Source organism: Kryptolebias marmoratus, linkage group LG19 (genome assembly GCF_001649575.2).
Source record: "Kryptolebias marmoratus isolate JLee-2015 linkage group LG19, ASM164957v2, whole genome shotgun sequence".
Taxonomy (NCBI): domain Eukaryota; kingdom Metazoa; phylum Chordata; class Actinopteri; order Cyprinodontiformes; family Rivulidae; genus Kryptolebias; species Kryptolebias marmoratus.
The window spans coordinates 18,408,134-18,422,469 of NC_051448.1; the positions used below are offsets into that span (position 1 = coordinate 18,408,134).

A 14,336-nucleotide genomic window follows, 5' to 3' on the forward strand; every position below is an offset into this window, starting at 1 on the left:
ACTTTTTGTCCTAATACGTCCTTCTGCAACTGTAGAAAAATGTCTAATATTGACTCACGGGTACCATGCACTTTGCAGAACTTGCCATAACGGAACACACATATGCTTTAGGGGAAGACGGTAAGCAATAAAAGGCATTACTAACACGCAACTGCAAGCTGAGATTGCATAATATAAATAAATCCAATTTTCCTGCAAGTTATGCATATAGAAATATACAAAGCTTATGAAAACCTTGCGTGCTTCTTATAAGACTCACGCATGGTTGTAGCTTTGAGTGGAAACTACATTCACATGAAACAGAAAACAGAAGCGCGCTCTGCTATTTGAGCTGGAACAATCCATTACACACTAATAACGCCCACTTACTGACGGGCGATCTGTTAGCGTTTACGAGTAGAAGCCATTATTAGCTCATCGATCCAGTCACGACCACCTCCAAAACCCCAAATTTTACCCTCTTGGAATAGCTTCAGTCGCAAGAACTTCACAGTGGCTCATGCAAACGTCGTTATTTAAATCATCTCTTCCACGTTACATGCTTAGCTTGACAGAAATATTCCTGACAAAATGTCAGCTAGCTCCTAATGCTGTTATTGCTTGCAAACAAACATTTTTAAAAAAAAAAATGTAAACATTTTAAACTATTCACAGATTGAAATCGTTGTTTCAAGGCAATCCCCCTTTGGTCTTGGCTGCATTCAAACTAGCCTTTAGCTCATCAGTCCCGTCAAGCGGAAACCATCTACAACAGGTAAGATACTAACTTTTCAGAATATTTCCCCAAGACTGTCAAGAGTAAATTTTGAAAAGCTGGAAACTTCTTTCTTTCTTTTTTTAAGCGTCTTTTAAAGGAGACAGAAAGGAAAATGCGCAGCACTGCGTTTTGGTCAGCCGCCTCGAGGATAATTTCCCCAAAAGCAAGAAGGGAATTCTTCGTGAAGCGTTCAGGGGCTGCCTTTCATTCATGCCCATAGTGTCTCATTCATTGAAATCACTGGTGACATGCGTCCTCCCGAGCAGCACACATCACAGGTGAAAAAAAAAAAGGGGGNGGGGGGGAATAGGTGTCTAATAGGAAATTACAGGTTTTCATTCTGAGTCTAAGCTGTGGAGTGTGGGGGGGATTTTTCTCTCAAAATCACACAGCCTGTGTGATTTCCCTGGTTGTTTTCTGTTCAATTGGAAATCCCCGCTTAGGCCCCGCCCACAGGCGTATATAAGGCCGAGCGCCTCCCAGCTGCGGCACAACTCTGCCCTGACCCTTCGGAGGTAACACTGTCGACACAAGTCAACATGGACATCCACAGAACGGCCAACCGCGGACCTATGGATTATAACCTGGACAACATGGAGGCCAAGCACGGGAAAGGGTTGCCCTGCGAGGACCGCCTGGACAGCGGCGTGGACTCGCTGAAAGAGGAGGACGACCTGTCCAAGGTCTTTGAGGACATGACCGTTAACCCCACAGAACCTGGCTCCGAGGAGTACGAGCCGTGGAGAGCCGCGGTCACCGAGGACGGAGATACGTAAGTGGAATTTATGCGTTTTCATTTGTATATTTTTTTTATCACTTTAGCTGCAAATTCGGTCTTTTCTTCTTCTGTGCGTGCGAGCTGGAGCAGAGTCTGAAATTGTTTTTTTTCTTTTTCTTTTTTTTCCTCTTGCGCCACATATGTGCGCATGCGCATTAGTGCAGCACATAGATTTAACAAGCTAAAAAAGAGAAAAAATAACAATTAAAGCTGCAAAACTGCGCACGGAAACACTAGAAAAACAAAGTTGCACAGAAACGATAAGTTTTTCTTCGAAGTGTGCGCGTGCAGCTATGTGTGTGCGCGCGCAGTCTGGGCGGAGCTAAAGTCCGCTCTGCGCATCCAGGAAAGTCCCTGGCGCGCTGCCAGTAACTGATAAAGCATCAGATGTGTCAAGCCACAACTGGTGGAAATAACCTGACAAAACTCCACTCTTGCGAAACGCTCCACTGCTCGGGCTTTTGTTCTCTCTGATCTGACTGAGCCCACTTCCTCTGTGTGTAGTTTCTTTTTTAAAAGCAGCTATTTTACCTAACCTCTTTTTCCCCTCTACCCCCTCCTTTTTGTTTTATTAAACAGGCTGCTCCACTTGGCCATCATCCATGAGGCCACCGAACATGCCCAGCAGATGGTCAAACTTTCCCACAATCACTCCTTCCTCAACATCCAGAACCACCAAAGACAGGTGACTATCAACATCACACTTGAAACCAAGTCTCATAAATTTCCCCGAAAGTCTCGACGGGGTGTAACCGGCATGTCTTTCCTCCCTCCCTCTGCAGACTGCCCTCCACCTGGCGGTGATCACCGAGCAGCCCCAGTTGCTGGACCGGCTCCTGAAGGCCGGCGCAGACCCGCTGCTGGTTGACAACAGCGGCAACACGCCTCTCCACATCGCCTGCAAGCGAGGCTCCCTCGCCTGCTTCGGCGTCATCACCCAGAACTGTCAGCGCCACCTCACTGCCGTCCTGTCTGCCTACAACTACAGTGGTGAGTATGGGAGTTATGGCATCCCCCTCTGAAGATGAACTCTTTGCATCCATAGCTCGAGTGGCTTCTATATCAGAGTTATAACTAAGTTTTGCATAATTTCTCCTCCCAGGACACAACTGTCTCCACTTGGCGTCTATCAACGGTTATATTTCTTTGGTGGAAAGTCTGGTTTGGCTGGGTGCAGACATCAACGCACAGGTAGGTGTCCTCAACACAAAGAGACCAACTTTCTCATTTAAGGAGACATAACCTCCTCCTCATTTAGTCTCATTTATGAGTTTAACCAACTGGATTATCTCCCCGTAGGAACCCTGCAGTGGCCGGACGGCGCTCCACCTGGCCGTGGACCTCCAGAACCCCACGCTGGTCCGCCGGCTCCTCGACCTGGGCGCCAACGTCAATTGCCTGAACTACGGCGGCTTCACGCCGTACCACCTCACGTTCGGGCGCCACAACAACGAGATCCGCTCGCAGCTGTACGACCGCACGGCGCAGGAGCTGCGCGACATGCCCGACAGCGAGTCGGACGACAGCGACATGGAGGGCCTGTCGGAGGACGAGGTCAGTAAGCAGCCACCACTGCCGCTTCGGTTTCCCCCAGAAATAAAAATCGGGGGGGGGGAAAAAAAAACTTGTGCCACTCCCCATCCTAAACAAATGTCTCTCTCATCTCCAGGTTTATGACGACATAAAGTTCGGGAAGTAAAGAAGCGGAACCTCTGCTGGTATCGAGCTGCTACCGGGGTTTGCCGAGACACGGCTCTCAACCCTGACGGGAGGGACAAAGCCCCCCCCCTCGTCGCGCAGACCCACGGGTGCTGGCCCTGGGCTTGCGACCCAGAATGAAGACTGCGTCCAACCTGGTCACGTGTGGTCAAGATTACTGTGATAAAGACCACACGACGGCGAGACCTCCGTACGGTCGTCCCGCATCTGTAGAAATGTACATGCTAATGTGTATATACCTGACATGTGTATTATATTGTAAATACAGAGATTATTTTTGTACTTGGTGTGACTTTAAACACTATTACCAATAAGTTCAGAATAAAACCAGATCTATGAACTAAAACTGGCTTGTTTCTGTTTCCTCCCTGTTTTAATAACCTGAGGTAAAAGTTGAATTTCCCTCCCTGTAAAACGGTGACTGTTCTCTGGCCTTTCCACAACTCTAAACCGAGCGTCACATCTTACTCAGCCTAGCGAGGGGGCACAGTCATCGCCCTTGTGAAAAGACTCCAAAAAAAGCCGACGCTCAGCCCCTCTTGGAACACTATGGGATTTCCTCCGCTGCTGGGCGAGGTCAGCAGGTCTCTGACTCACCGCGCCGAAAGTCCCTGGGCGGCACAAAAAGGAGGAAGTTGGCGCGCTGTAAAGATCGATGCGCCAGGGAGGAAACGTTTGTACTGAATGTGGCTATAAAAGCTCAGCTGCTGAATCACGCTAACCAGGAAACAGTCTGGGAAGTACAAGACTTCCCTCCAGACAGAAAGGCAGGAATTTTTTTTTTTTTTCCTTTCACAGAGAAACCACAAATGTCAGTTTCCCTGCATGAAGTAAACCTGAACAGAACACAAAAACCCCCCACAAGACTCTTAACATGGAAACAGACATGTTCAAAAGAAATAATTGCTTCATCTGGGACAAGATGCCCTTATTAGGAGAATTTTGTCCAATTCTGAGAGACTTGTGAAATTAGTTGGAAAGCTTCAAATGACTGACCTGCTCACGTAGTTTCTGATCAAAACAAAGACACTGCTCATTGACTAAAACTGCCCCCCCGTGTGTCAGCCTCAGGACTGTTAAAAGATAGAACGAACCCCCCCCGCCAAAACAAAAAAAACTTGTTCGTGTTGGAGATTTCCGGTTGTCTATTTCTGACATGCAGACGGAGAGAAAACGAGGTCAGATCAGCTCGGCGGGTAGTCAAATTAGCTCCTTGCTGGCAGGTCATGTGTTCAGGGGCACGACAGGAAGCTCGAGGGAGGGAGGGGGGGAGAGATCTGCACACCAAACTGAGCTGCTAGAGCAGAGGCATTACGAGGTGTTCACACAGATAAATATCCTTAAAAATATTTAAAAGAAAACAATGAAGGGTTATTTTACTCCAAAAAACTTTATTGTTGAATGAAACGGTGGTTGGAGGGGAGGTGGGGGAGGAGCGGGGGAGGTAAATGTACAGCAAACAAAGAGTAACGCCAGCCACAGTCTGGAAAACTCCAAACCCCTACATGCTCTAGAGTCAATCTCATACAAACAGGCGGCAGGCGGTGGTGGCGGGCTGTGTGTGTGTGTGTGTGTGTGTGGGGGGGTGTCTCTCTGCTCGCTCAGTCCCGCTCCGCCAGGGACATGAGGTGGGCGTCTACTTCAGTCTCTGTCAGAATCCTGCGGACCCAAAGGAGAGAGGAGAGGGTGAGAGAATTCCGGCATTCCTTGGGAAAATAGCCGGTTTAGTCCCGACTGCGGCCGCGACGAGTCCACACGGAAACCGGGGGGAGGAAAGTTATGAGCGGTTAATATCTCACCTGCTGGAGACGGCTCTTTTTAAACAACCTCGGTTTGGACAGATCTGACCGGACGGCGGAGTCCCATTTAGGGACGCGAGCGAAGTGGATCGCTGCCATCTTACGGCACGGATTTTTAAGGATGCGGGCGATATGCAGTTCTTTGAAGGGGGATAGTCTGGGCCACGTAGCGTTCCTTTCACACCATTTGTGTTTTACGAGTCGGATAGGGAACCAACTATTGACAAAACTCTTCAATATTTACTTCTGTAAACTCAGCGTATGGACTGTGACATCATGTCTTCTTCTGCTTGTGCGGCTCATTTCAGGGAACTGGAGTCTGATGGAGGTCGCATTTAAAATGGAACGCAAAAAACCCCCCCAAAAAACAGATTTGAGCCAAAAAATAGAATTGAGAATTAAAACCTGTGGTGTGAACGTAGCCGTAGAGTTGTTTAAAGATGGCAACAATCCACTTTAGTCTCCCCTCTGCTCAAACTACCCATTAACTTCAACAAATGTTGCCTGTTTTACAGTTCGGTTCGTGTTTCTGCACCGTTTAATTGCATCCTTTTCAATCTGTTCTTCCATTTCTCTCATCAGCTGCTGCAAAAAGGAATTTCCCAAGTCCATCCATCTAGAACAGTTACACATTAGCTGCTCGTAACCTTTCCGCAAAGTCCACTTGGAAAGAACTGAACTCTGCTTTTAACGTCCAACGTAACCAACATATGGCCCGAGGGCCAGAAGTGGCCTTTAGGGCTGTTTTTATGCAGCCTGGGACGACTTTAATTAAAAAAAACAAAAAAAAACAACAACACTCTAAATGAATCTGATATAAAACCAAAGATGTTAATGAAACCAAGGCTGCCTGAAAAGTAAATTAAACGTCAAGATTCTGGACAAAAATGTCTGCAGCTTTAAATGTTTCATCTCTGAACCGTAAGCGGCCATGTAAACGCAGACGTGCGTTCGTAAACACACGTGCGAGACCAAACTTGTCTCTCCTTGTAGAGAGATCACAGAACGTGTCTGTGTGTGTGTGTTTTAGCAAAATATCTCATGAATTACTAGAAACTTGGTTGATATGCTGCTCTCATTTCATCAGGAGTGACGTTCTTCCCGCTCTAACGGCCACTTTTAGGAGCTGTCAGCTGATCTGTGAGAACGGCGCTGACGGGTGATGATCTGTTTCACCTGAACTTGGGCTCCTGCGTCGTGACAACGCCCACCTCCAGCTCAGAGGGCTTGAAGTCAATCGAGAGGACGGTTGACAGGCAGGAAATGGCCGTCTGGGGTTTAAAAAAAAAAAAGAGGAAATTGTTAAAATACCAGGTAAGATTTCTATGTTTTACATCAAGTAAGGGAAGAGTATTGATCTAAAAATGAGATAAAGGAGCGCTGGAAACCGCCGTCAGTCATGCAGGTTATTTTTCACCCTCGTGTTCTTTTCTTATCAACATCTGCTGCTTCGGAACAAGTTGGGGTTTTTTTTTCGTTTACCTCAATGGTCTGTTCGAAGGTCCAGTCCAGTTTCTTTTTTACTTTCTTCTCCAGGAAGCTGGTGGCTTCTGTCTGCTTCACGCCGGCGGCCGTGGCCTTGAAGCCGCAGTAATAGCCCGCCGGGTCGCATTTGTACACCTGCGGGCCGAGCTCCTCGTCTACGCCGATCACGATCATACCTGCGGGTTCAGAGGGGAGGCCGGGGCGGGTGACTTTTCCCTTTAGCGCTCAGAGAATCCCCTCCCCTTCCCTGGAAACGTCTCGATTGTACTCACAGCAGCCCAGCGGTCTCATCTCGGCGTTCTGCGTGTACACTTGCGAAATGTCCGCGATTCTCTTACACAGCATGTCCACGGGGATCTCGTAGCCGTACTTGTACTGCCAGTTTGCGGCCTCGTAGCGAGCTCGTTGGACCTGAGACCTGCTGTCAGCTGTCGGAGGGGACGTGACGTGACGGGAGACAAAAGGACAGACTTGATTTGTGAACAAACAGAAAGCTGTTCTTTGGGCGAACGACGACCCGACAACAATAACTGCTTCGGGAAAAACTAAATAAAAAAAAAAACAATAAGAGAGCTCTTTAAACGCTTCATAAAGGCGGAACAAGCCAAACGATAAGGCCCCTCCGCTCCACTCAGAGACAAACATCCAGTCATTACTTCCTGAGAGCTTCTGATAAATCTGTCCGCTGCTTAATGAGATATTCCGCTAACACGACAGACAAAAACATTATCGTTCTGCGTTACGTCGGTGTCCTGTGTTTGGAAGTATTTTTCTAGGTATATTTACTGTTTAAAACTCCACCTATATATACTACTGTAATACTTTCACCAAAAACCAACGGGGTGGTGATGTTTTTGCCCGTGTGTTGTGGTAGCAAAATATGAAAAAATGTAAACCAGTGGATGGATTTTAGTGTAACCCCAAGGAAGTATTCACTAAATGAACATCTACAGCTTCATCACTTTTACAATCAAGCTGATTCAAGATAGCCGCCATAGATACAGTAAGTGACCTTAGCAAACCAAAATTAAAAATGGCCGTAACTCTATAGGTTTTCACAGATATGGAGGTACAGTTTGACGTGATAGTAGTGGAGAGTCACTGCACCAGATTGCGCTGAACGTTCCTTTATCATAACATGCTCCTAATGTAAAGCTGGGCTGAAAGCCGGCGGGCGATATGCATTCCTTCAAGGACTGCTAGGCTTCCAGTTATTACTCATACTGTTTCAGTTAAATGTCTGCTAAAGCTGAGTTTCATTTTACCGAGCAACAATTAAAAACATGCAGCTATTTTTGGAACTTTTTTTTTAAAAAACACATCTTGGCATTCTGATAAAAAAGCTGTCTTGTAACATTTAAAAACGTCCAAACTACACGTCTGTAAGTTGTAGTTCTAGCAAAGCCACCTGCACACTCCTAACCCATTCCTCATCTGTATGTAAAAATTCAATTGGTGTTTGGATTTGTCTTTAAAAGATCTATCTAATGGTGTCAAAATATGTTGGGGTTGATCAGGTTCTAAAAATCAGGTGGCCTTGCTAGTAGTTCTGTGTCGTCAGCCTCAGTGAACGTCTTACCCGTCATCCCAGACATTACACATCCAATATTGCCTGTTATTCTGAAGAGGTGGGTGACTGTGGAGGCATCCAGGAGCTTATCCTGTGAAAAAGACATCACAGCGGAAGAGTACGAGGACGTCATTGCTTGTCATTTGCAAAAAAACAAGAAACTTCACAATTCCTAGAGCCAAATAAGTGCCACGTGTCCAACCAGAACAACAACAAAAAAAACAGCTAATTTCTGAAGAATCTGCTTCTAACTGAACACCATGAGATGTTGTTCAGAAGCACTGAAAACATGACGCACATCTGCTTTAAACAAGAGTTTGTTTCCCCTAAAGGGAACTCTAAGAGCTGAAAATCAGTGAGGGAAGATCTCTCTGGTTCCACCGCAATTAAACACAAATAATGGGCACTTTGATAAAGCTTTCAGAGTTGTTTTACGGCTATATTTCTTCTTTTTGCCCCTATAGGGCTCTGCACGCAGATTCCAGAACAGTTTAGTGTTTTACAGCATGTAGAGATCATCGAAGGTTGATATCTAAGGAGCAAGCCGCTGATGCCATTAGTGAAGAACTGGCGGTGCCCAGTAGACATTGAACGTGGCAGAACCTCAACATCACTGATTTAGAGCGGTTTCAAAGGGATATGGGGGACGGGGACGAGGTCAGGGCAGAGTTGCCTGTGACGCACGCCTCAGAGGTGGGGATTCTGCGTTGATCCAGGGCGCCTACAAACAGTCTGCGAACTCACCGGCACTTTTTTTTGTGTTACGACGACTGCACAGTCCTTCCCCCGGACAGCTACCGACGTGAGCCCTCCTTGGTTTATAGCCTTGAAAGCATATTCTGCAAAAGAGGATCAAATTAGGCTCATCAGGCACACATGTTCATGTGACAACAGCAAAGAATACAAGGAGAAATCACCGATTTCAGGCAATAGTACACGACAGACACTTGTCTATTGCTGTTTCTAAGAATAATTTCCTAACTGGTGTTGCAGTAGTTTGTTTATATGAGCCATTTAAAGTTGTGTGCTAAAGAATAACTAAAATCCCATATATGATTTTTTTGGGGGGAAGTGTATAAATCTGACCTACACCTTTAACAGAACCGTCATTGTTACCAAAGCGCAAACAGTCTTCAAGTTTATTTAGCATTTAATTAAACCGAAACTAAGGAAAAAAAACGTAATGCTTAAGCGTAAAACAAAATGCAAGCCAAATGCAAAGAGTGTTCTCAGCTGAACTATTTAACTCCATTGCAAGTTGCCTTTTCCTACAATGAATCAGCTGGCTTTCCTGCAATGCTAACATGCTAACTAGGCTAACACCAGGCTAACTATTTACATTTGCTATCTTATTACAAACCGGCGTTAGGAAAGCAGCCCCAAAATAACAACCCTGGTATCATTACCGACACTTCCACGGTTACAGGTAAGACTATTTTCGCTTTGGCGGGTGTTACGTATCGGCTTAAAGCCTAGCTAACCGAACCATGACAGAGCATTTAGCTCGCTAGCACACAGGTGAGGCAGAGCCGGCTTTTATCTCTCAAACCGAGCCGCAGACTGACCGACTTGATAGAGCCTCCCTTCCGGGGAGAAGATGGTGATGTGTCGATCAAACCCTGCACTGGAGCCTCGGGACATTGTGCAACGTTCGAAAGACCAAGAAGTTCGTCCAAATCAATATGCGAGCAGATTTGACTTCATGCAGCCTGTTTCACCCGGAAGTTTTACTTGGACGGCCGCGAACTGCATCCGGTGTGAGAGGCCCGCTCTGTTTCCATGGTGACCCGTCGTCTCCCCGCACTCTCCGCTACGGAGAACCGTCCCAGTGTGTTAAAATGTGCAAATTACAGGACACTTTTGTTCATTATTTGTTTGCTTTTCTGCTCCACAACATTTAGAACATTCCACTCTTCTACTGGATATTATTTCACGGCCCTGTAGCATATTTACAGGTTCATTTTGGGGTCATAAAACACAAAGTTCCGGTTCTTAAAACTGAATTGAATTGAAAAATGACTGCCAAATTGCACATTACTTTGTTAGAATTGTTACAGGAGATAAATATGCGATTTTAGAATGGAAAAACAAATAGTATGATCGTTTTTCAACCTTAAAGAATACTTTTTTTGTGGATGGGAAGTTTTGAAGTTTGGACACCATTAGTTCAGTTGGGGACCCAAGGAGCCATTTTGAACCATCTCTCCTCATAAATCTAATTTTTATCAAGCCACAAAATTGACTTTATCCTTAAAATTCTGATATAACAGTCAATAAAGTTCTATTTAAAAATCCCTGTACAGAACAGTGCAGAGCTATTTCAGTCCATATTTGTGGAAGACAATAAAACAAGTAGCCAGCTCTGAGACAATTACCGCACCTCATGTCCATAGTTTTGAAAACACGATTAGTTTTAGGTGGTTCAAAAACTATAATGTGCATTTAGAGATGACTTTTTTAGCATTTTTTTTTCCACTAAGGAAACCATACGGGGCAGCTGAGCAGATTGGTGTCACGGTGCCTGCTGCTAAAACAAACACCCCCCCGCAGCATGATGCTGCCACCACCGTGCTTGGCACTGGTGTCCTCCAGACACAGTGTTTAGCACTGAAGCCATGCAGTCGAGTTTTGGTTTCATCAGAGCAGCTGCAACTAACCAGTCAGAGCGCCTACAAGTCTGACTTTGAAGGCAGACGCGTTTCTAAATAAACCCAGCACATTCCAAGGTGTGGTCCAAGGCCCAAAACCTGGAAAACAATGGTGCCGCATCGCACAGATCTAAAGCCCGAGCTGTGGGCTCGTCCCGACCGGTCGAACCCGACTGATTATCATTGGATTGCCATGCCAAAACGAAACGATGACAAAGCAATTTCACGCCATCACTTTCAGCTAAGCTAACAGTGAGTGCATAGCCTGGTAGACTCGGTTCGATTGGGGACCAAAACTGCAACATTTCTTCCATTTTCAGCTGCTGGTGTTTGCATTCACATTGCACCTAGTCAATCGAGCCAAACCCTTTAAGCGACCTGTCCCCCTCCTCGCCTGTGGTGGCGCCGCACCAAGAACTACTGAAGGAAATGACACGAAAACCTCTAAAGAAGGCACTGAGCGCATTTTCCTCCTTCTGGAAAAGTAAACAAAAATGGAGTAGCGTCAAATTCGAGCGGTTTTAGGAATTCTGTTTTGTCTCCACGTCTGACCACGAGCTATTTCTCCCCTAATGGTAGAAAGGCGCCTTTGTTTTGGTTGTATTTACCCAGAAGGCCCTGTGCTGTAGTCCACTTCCTGCTTTTGGAGCGGCCTCCGGTCCACTTGCGTTCACATATGCATTTCAACCGCGCCAGAGTTCACTTCAACCGAACTGAGACCGAGGTTTTTAGGCGGGCCAGAGTTCGCTTTTTTGCTCCTCATCAGAGTTCGATTGCGCGTTCACACCTCCCCAAACGAACCTGACTTTCTAGGCAAAACGAACTAGAGTTCGATCAAAGCGGACTAAACGGGGAATGTGAAATGGGCCATTCCTAGTCACGTTTCATCCACACTTGTTGACTACAAGTTCACTCCAGAAAACGAGGAAGTAACGCGTGTTGTAATTTCCTGTTTATGTAGCGAGTTCTTGCTCAAACAGTCGGTTAATATGGCGAACGATCTGCAGGAGACACTTCGTCGTCTGGCGCTCCTGTTTGAACATGTCTTGCCACGAAGTCAGCACGGAGAAGAATCGGCAGCTGAAGATGCAACTGATGTGTTAACAATGTGGAAACAACAACCTTTAAGTTTGCTGTCACCCATGGCTGTTTTGTGCTGAACTCTACTCCTGATAAAACTTCATAACACAAGCCAATTAAAGACCAGCTGTTCCTTGATGTCACGTAAGAGTTCAAGACTAAAATTATCTTGTGTTGAGTTCAGAAAAAGTGTTGGGGATGACTCTCAGCTACTACCACGTCAAATTTTGGCTTGATAGCTGTAAAATTGACTGAGTTATAGCCATCTCTGTACACACTAAAATCAATTAGCTGTGGCCAAAATCCTAACTATGATCGACTCCAAAAGTGAATCAGTTGTAGATATATATCCAATAACTATTTCCTGTAAGTTTCATTAACATTGGCTCTTTGATTCAGGAGCTATTTTGCCAACAGAGTCGACTCCAATTAGTTGATTGTCAAATTTTTAACAAAGAGCTAACTCAATTCATTTGCATATATAATATATGTTGGGGATCCGCCTCTGCTACCACCACACCAAGTTTTAGCTCAATGTCTGAAAAATCGACTAAGTTAAATCATTTTTTGTACTTTCTATGGTCAGCTGGCTGTGGTGGCCATCTTGAAATGGGATGCCGCTGAAAGTTAATCAGTTGTAGATGCACATCCAATGATTGCCTTCTGAGAGTTTCATAGAATTTTGCCAAGTGGTTCGTGAGATATTTTGCTAAAAGACAGATACACGGCTCATGCTCCAGAGACCAAAATAAAAATAAACATTAATATTTGTTAACTCTCAGTTACTACCACACCAAACTTAAGCTCAGGATCTTTAAAGTTGACTGAGTTAAAGCCGTTTTTGTGTTTGCTTCGTTTGATTAGCTGTGGCGGCCATCTTGAATGGGTTGCCCCCAAAAGTCAAACCAGTTGTAGATGTCCACCTAATGATTACTTCCTGAAAGTTTCAACAGAATCTCTTTGCTAATTCATGTGATATTTTGCTAGCAGACAAGACAAATAGGCAAAAACATGATCTGCACGTGACCAAAGGCCTTTCTTTTTTTTTTTTTTCACTCAATCCAACCACTGTGACCTTTAGTCAAAAGTCCAAATCCCATTTCCTTGTTCCTGCGGGATGGCGTCCACGTGCGCAAATCACGAGGGATTCCCCCCCCTCACCGTCCACAGGTGGTAAACACAGCTGCTTCCTCCTCCTCAGCTCCTTACCTGTTCGGGTCATGACTCGTAAGACGGCTCCGCGTGGCGTCGCGACGCGCTCTCGGTTTGAGTGCAGCCTTACCTCTGCAGCATTGTTTCCTCAAAAGGTGTGATTCTAGTTTCACGGTAAAAAAAAAAAAAATTCCCCAGCTGAGCAGCTGTTTTCTAAACAATTACACCGTGCTGGCAGCAATCGTTCCTGCTGGTTTTACGAGCAGACAATTAGCACGACAACGGTCCATAAACTACGGAAAGGAAGCCGCAATTACGTTATTATCTGCGTTCCTGACGGGAACGTCGTGTTTTACGGTCATACGTTAGCCTTGACTGCTAAGGCTAATAATATGTCGCCCCAGTCTGCAGGTGGAACGCCGTCAGGTCGGGTGCGATGTCATTCCCGGAGCCGAGTTCCGACTTCTGAGGAAAACTGGAGCTGCGCCGCTCAGCATTTCAGTCAGCTGTAGATGAGCTCTTCGGAGAAGCTGCAGGAGCTTGGGAAGCGAAGTTCCTACAAAGAAGCAAGCGCTTCACGGATTTTTCAGTTTCGCTGGATTACGTGCTCTGCGTTGTACAATAACGCTCTAAAAGTTTCATTCAAATTTAGTGGTCCGTGAGCGTTTTTGCTAACAGACTGACAGAGTTGACCGCAAATAGTTACCGACAAAATTTGAATCTCTTGCCCAATTTGTTTGCGCTCAGAGTTTGCGTTGGGGATGACTCTCGGCTACTACCACACCAAATTTCAGCTCAATAGCTCCAAAACTGGCCAGCTCGTAGGCCTTTCGGCGTTTTTCAATATCTGTCAGCTGCGGCGGCCATCTTGAATCAGGTTGGCTCTGAAAGTTAATCAGCCGTAGAGCTGCACCCAGTAGTGAGTTTCTGCAAGTTTCGTTAGAATTCGTCAAGTGTTTTGTGAGATATTTTGCTAACAGACAGGCTGGCACGGGCAAAAACATTATTGCTCCCGCCCTTCAGTGGCAAGAAAAAAAAATGTCAACGGGTATGCAAAAAGAAAAAGCATCTGAAATGATTAAAAACACACAAAAAAATGTTCATGTAACACTCGTTATGTTTCCCTCGTTGCCTAAAATGCTTAAACTCAACGCTTTGGGAAACGGCGGGGATCCCCACCCTGCCCCACCCTCCCACCAGCGCAGCTTTCAGAAAGCCGTCCCACGCCTTGCCGCTGCGGAGCGTGGGTGGGGGTCTTTTTGCTCCCAGACCTGCAGAGCAAAGGTTGCATAAATGAATGAAGCAAGTGCCTGTGGAGGAGTGAGAAGAGAAACCAGAGATGGGGGGG

General features: G+C 45.9%; 2 protein-coding genes across 3 annotated transcripts; one reads left to right on the forward strand and one right to left on the reverse strand.

The window, feature by feature from the left end:
- Positions 1 to 1,239: 1,239 nt before the first annotated feature.
- Positions 1,240 to 3,600, forward strand: nfkbiaa (nuclear factor of kappa light polypeptide gene enhancer in B-cells inhibitor, alpha a). The gene is made up of 6 exons (XM_017409032.3): positions 1,240 to 1,529; positions 2,115 to 2,220; positions 2,318 to 2,525; positions 2,638 to 2,726; positions 2,835 to 3,089; positions 3,205 to 3,600. Exons 1-6 carry the CDS (start codon positions 1,297 to 1,299, stop codon positions 3,232 to 3,234), a joined length of 921 nt encoding a protein of 306 aa, XP_017264521.1. The 5' UTR covers positions 1,240 to 1,296; the 3' UTR covers positions 3,235 to 3,600.
- A 1,188-nt stretch (positions 3,601 to 4,788) lies between these two features.
- On the reverse strand, positions 4,789 to 13,073 carry LOC108231735 (proteasome subunit alpha type-6). Of its 2 annotated transcripts, none has more exons than XM_037981718.1 (7): positions 13,046 to 13,073; positions 8,853 to 8,947; positions 8,118 to 8,199; positions 6,811 to 6,966; positions 6,536 to 6,714; positions 6,230 to 6,324; positions 4,789 to 4,913 (listed from the first exon to the last, which is right to left on the reverse strand). In XM_037981718.1, exons 1-7 carry the CDS (start codon positions 13,056 to 13,058, stop codon positions 4,856 to 4,858), a joined length of 678 nt encoding a protein of 225 aa, XP_037837646.1. In that variant the 5' UTR covers positions 13,059 to 13,073; the 3' UTR covers positions 4,789 to 4,855. The 2 variants fall into 2 exon arrangements, with proteins under 2 accessions (XP_037837646.1, XP_017264488.1); XM_017408999.3 differs by lacking the exon at positions 13,046 to 13,073 and adding an exon at positions 9,674 to 9,848.
- Positions 13,074 to 14,336: the final 1,263 nt, after the last annotated feature.

Bases quoted from the DNA above. Each gene is read 5' to 3' on its own strand.
- nfkbiaa (XM_017409032.3), top strand. From the start codon at position 1,297: ATGGACATCCACAGAACGGCCAACCGCGGACCTATGGATTATAACCTG. The intron at 1,530-2,114 runs GTAAGTGGAATT...TTTATTAAACAG, and splicing joins GTCACCGAGGACGGAGATAC to GCTGCTCCACTTGGCCATCA. The intron at 3,090-3,204 runs GTCAGTAAGCAG...TCTCATCTCCAG, and splicing joins AGGGCCTGTCGGAGGACGAG to GTTTATGACGACATAAAGTT.
- LOC108231735 (XM_017408999.3), bottom strand. From the start codon at position 9,749: ATGTCCCGAGGCTCCAGTGCAGGGTTTGATCGACACATCACCATCTTC. The intron at 8,948-9,673 runs GTCAGTCTGCGG...CCTCTTTTGCAG, and splicing joins AGGGAGGCTCTATCAAGTCG to AATATGCTTTCAAGGCTATA. The intron at 8,200-8,852 runs GTGAGTTCGCAG...TCTTTTTCACAG, and splicing joins TAACACAAAAAAAAGTGCCG to GATAAGCTCCTGGATGCCTC.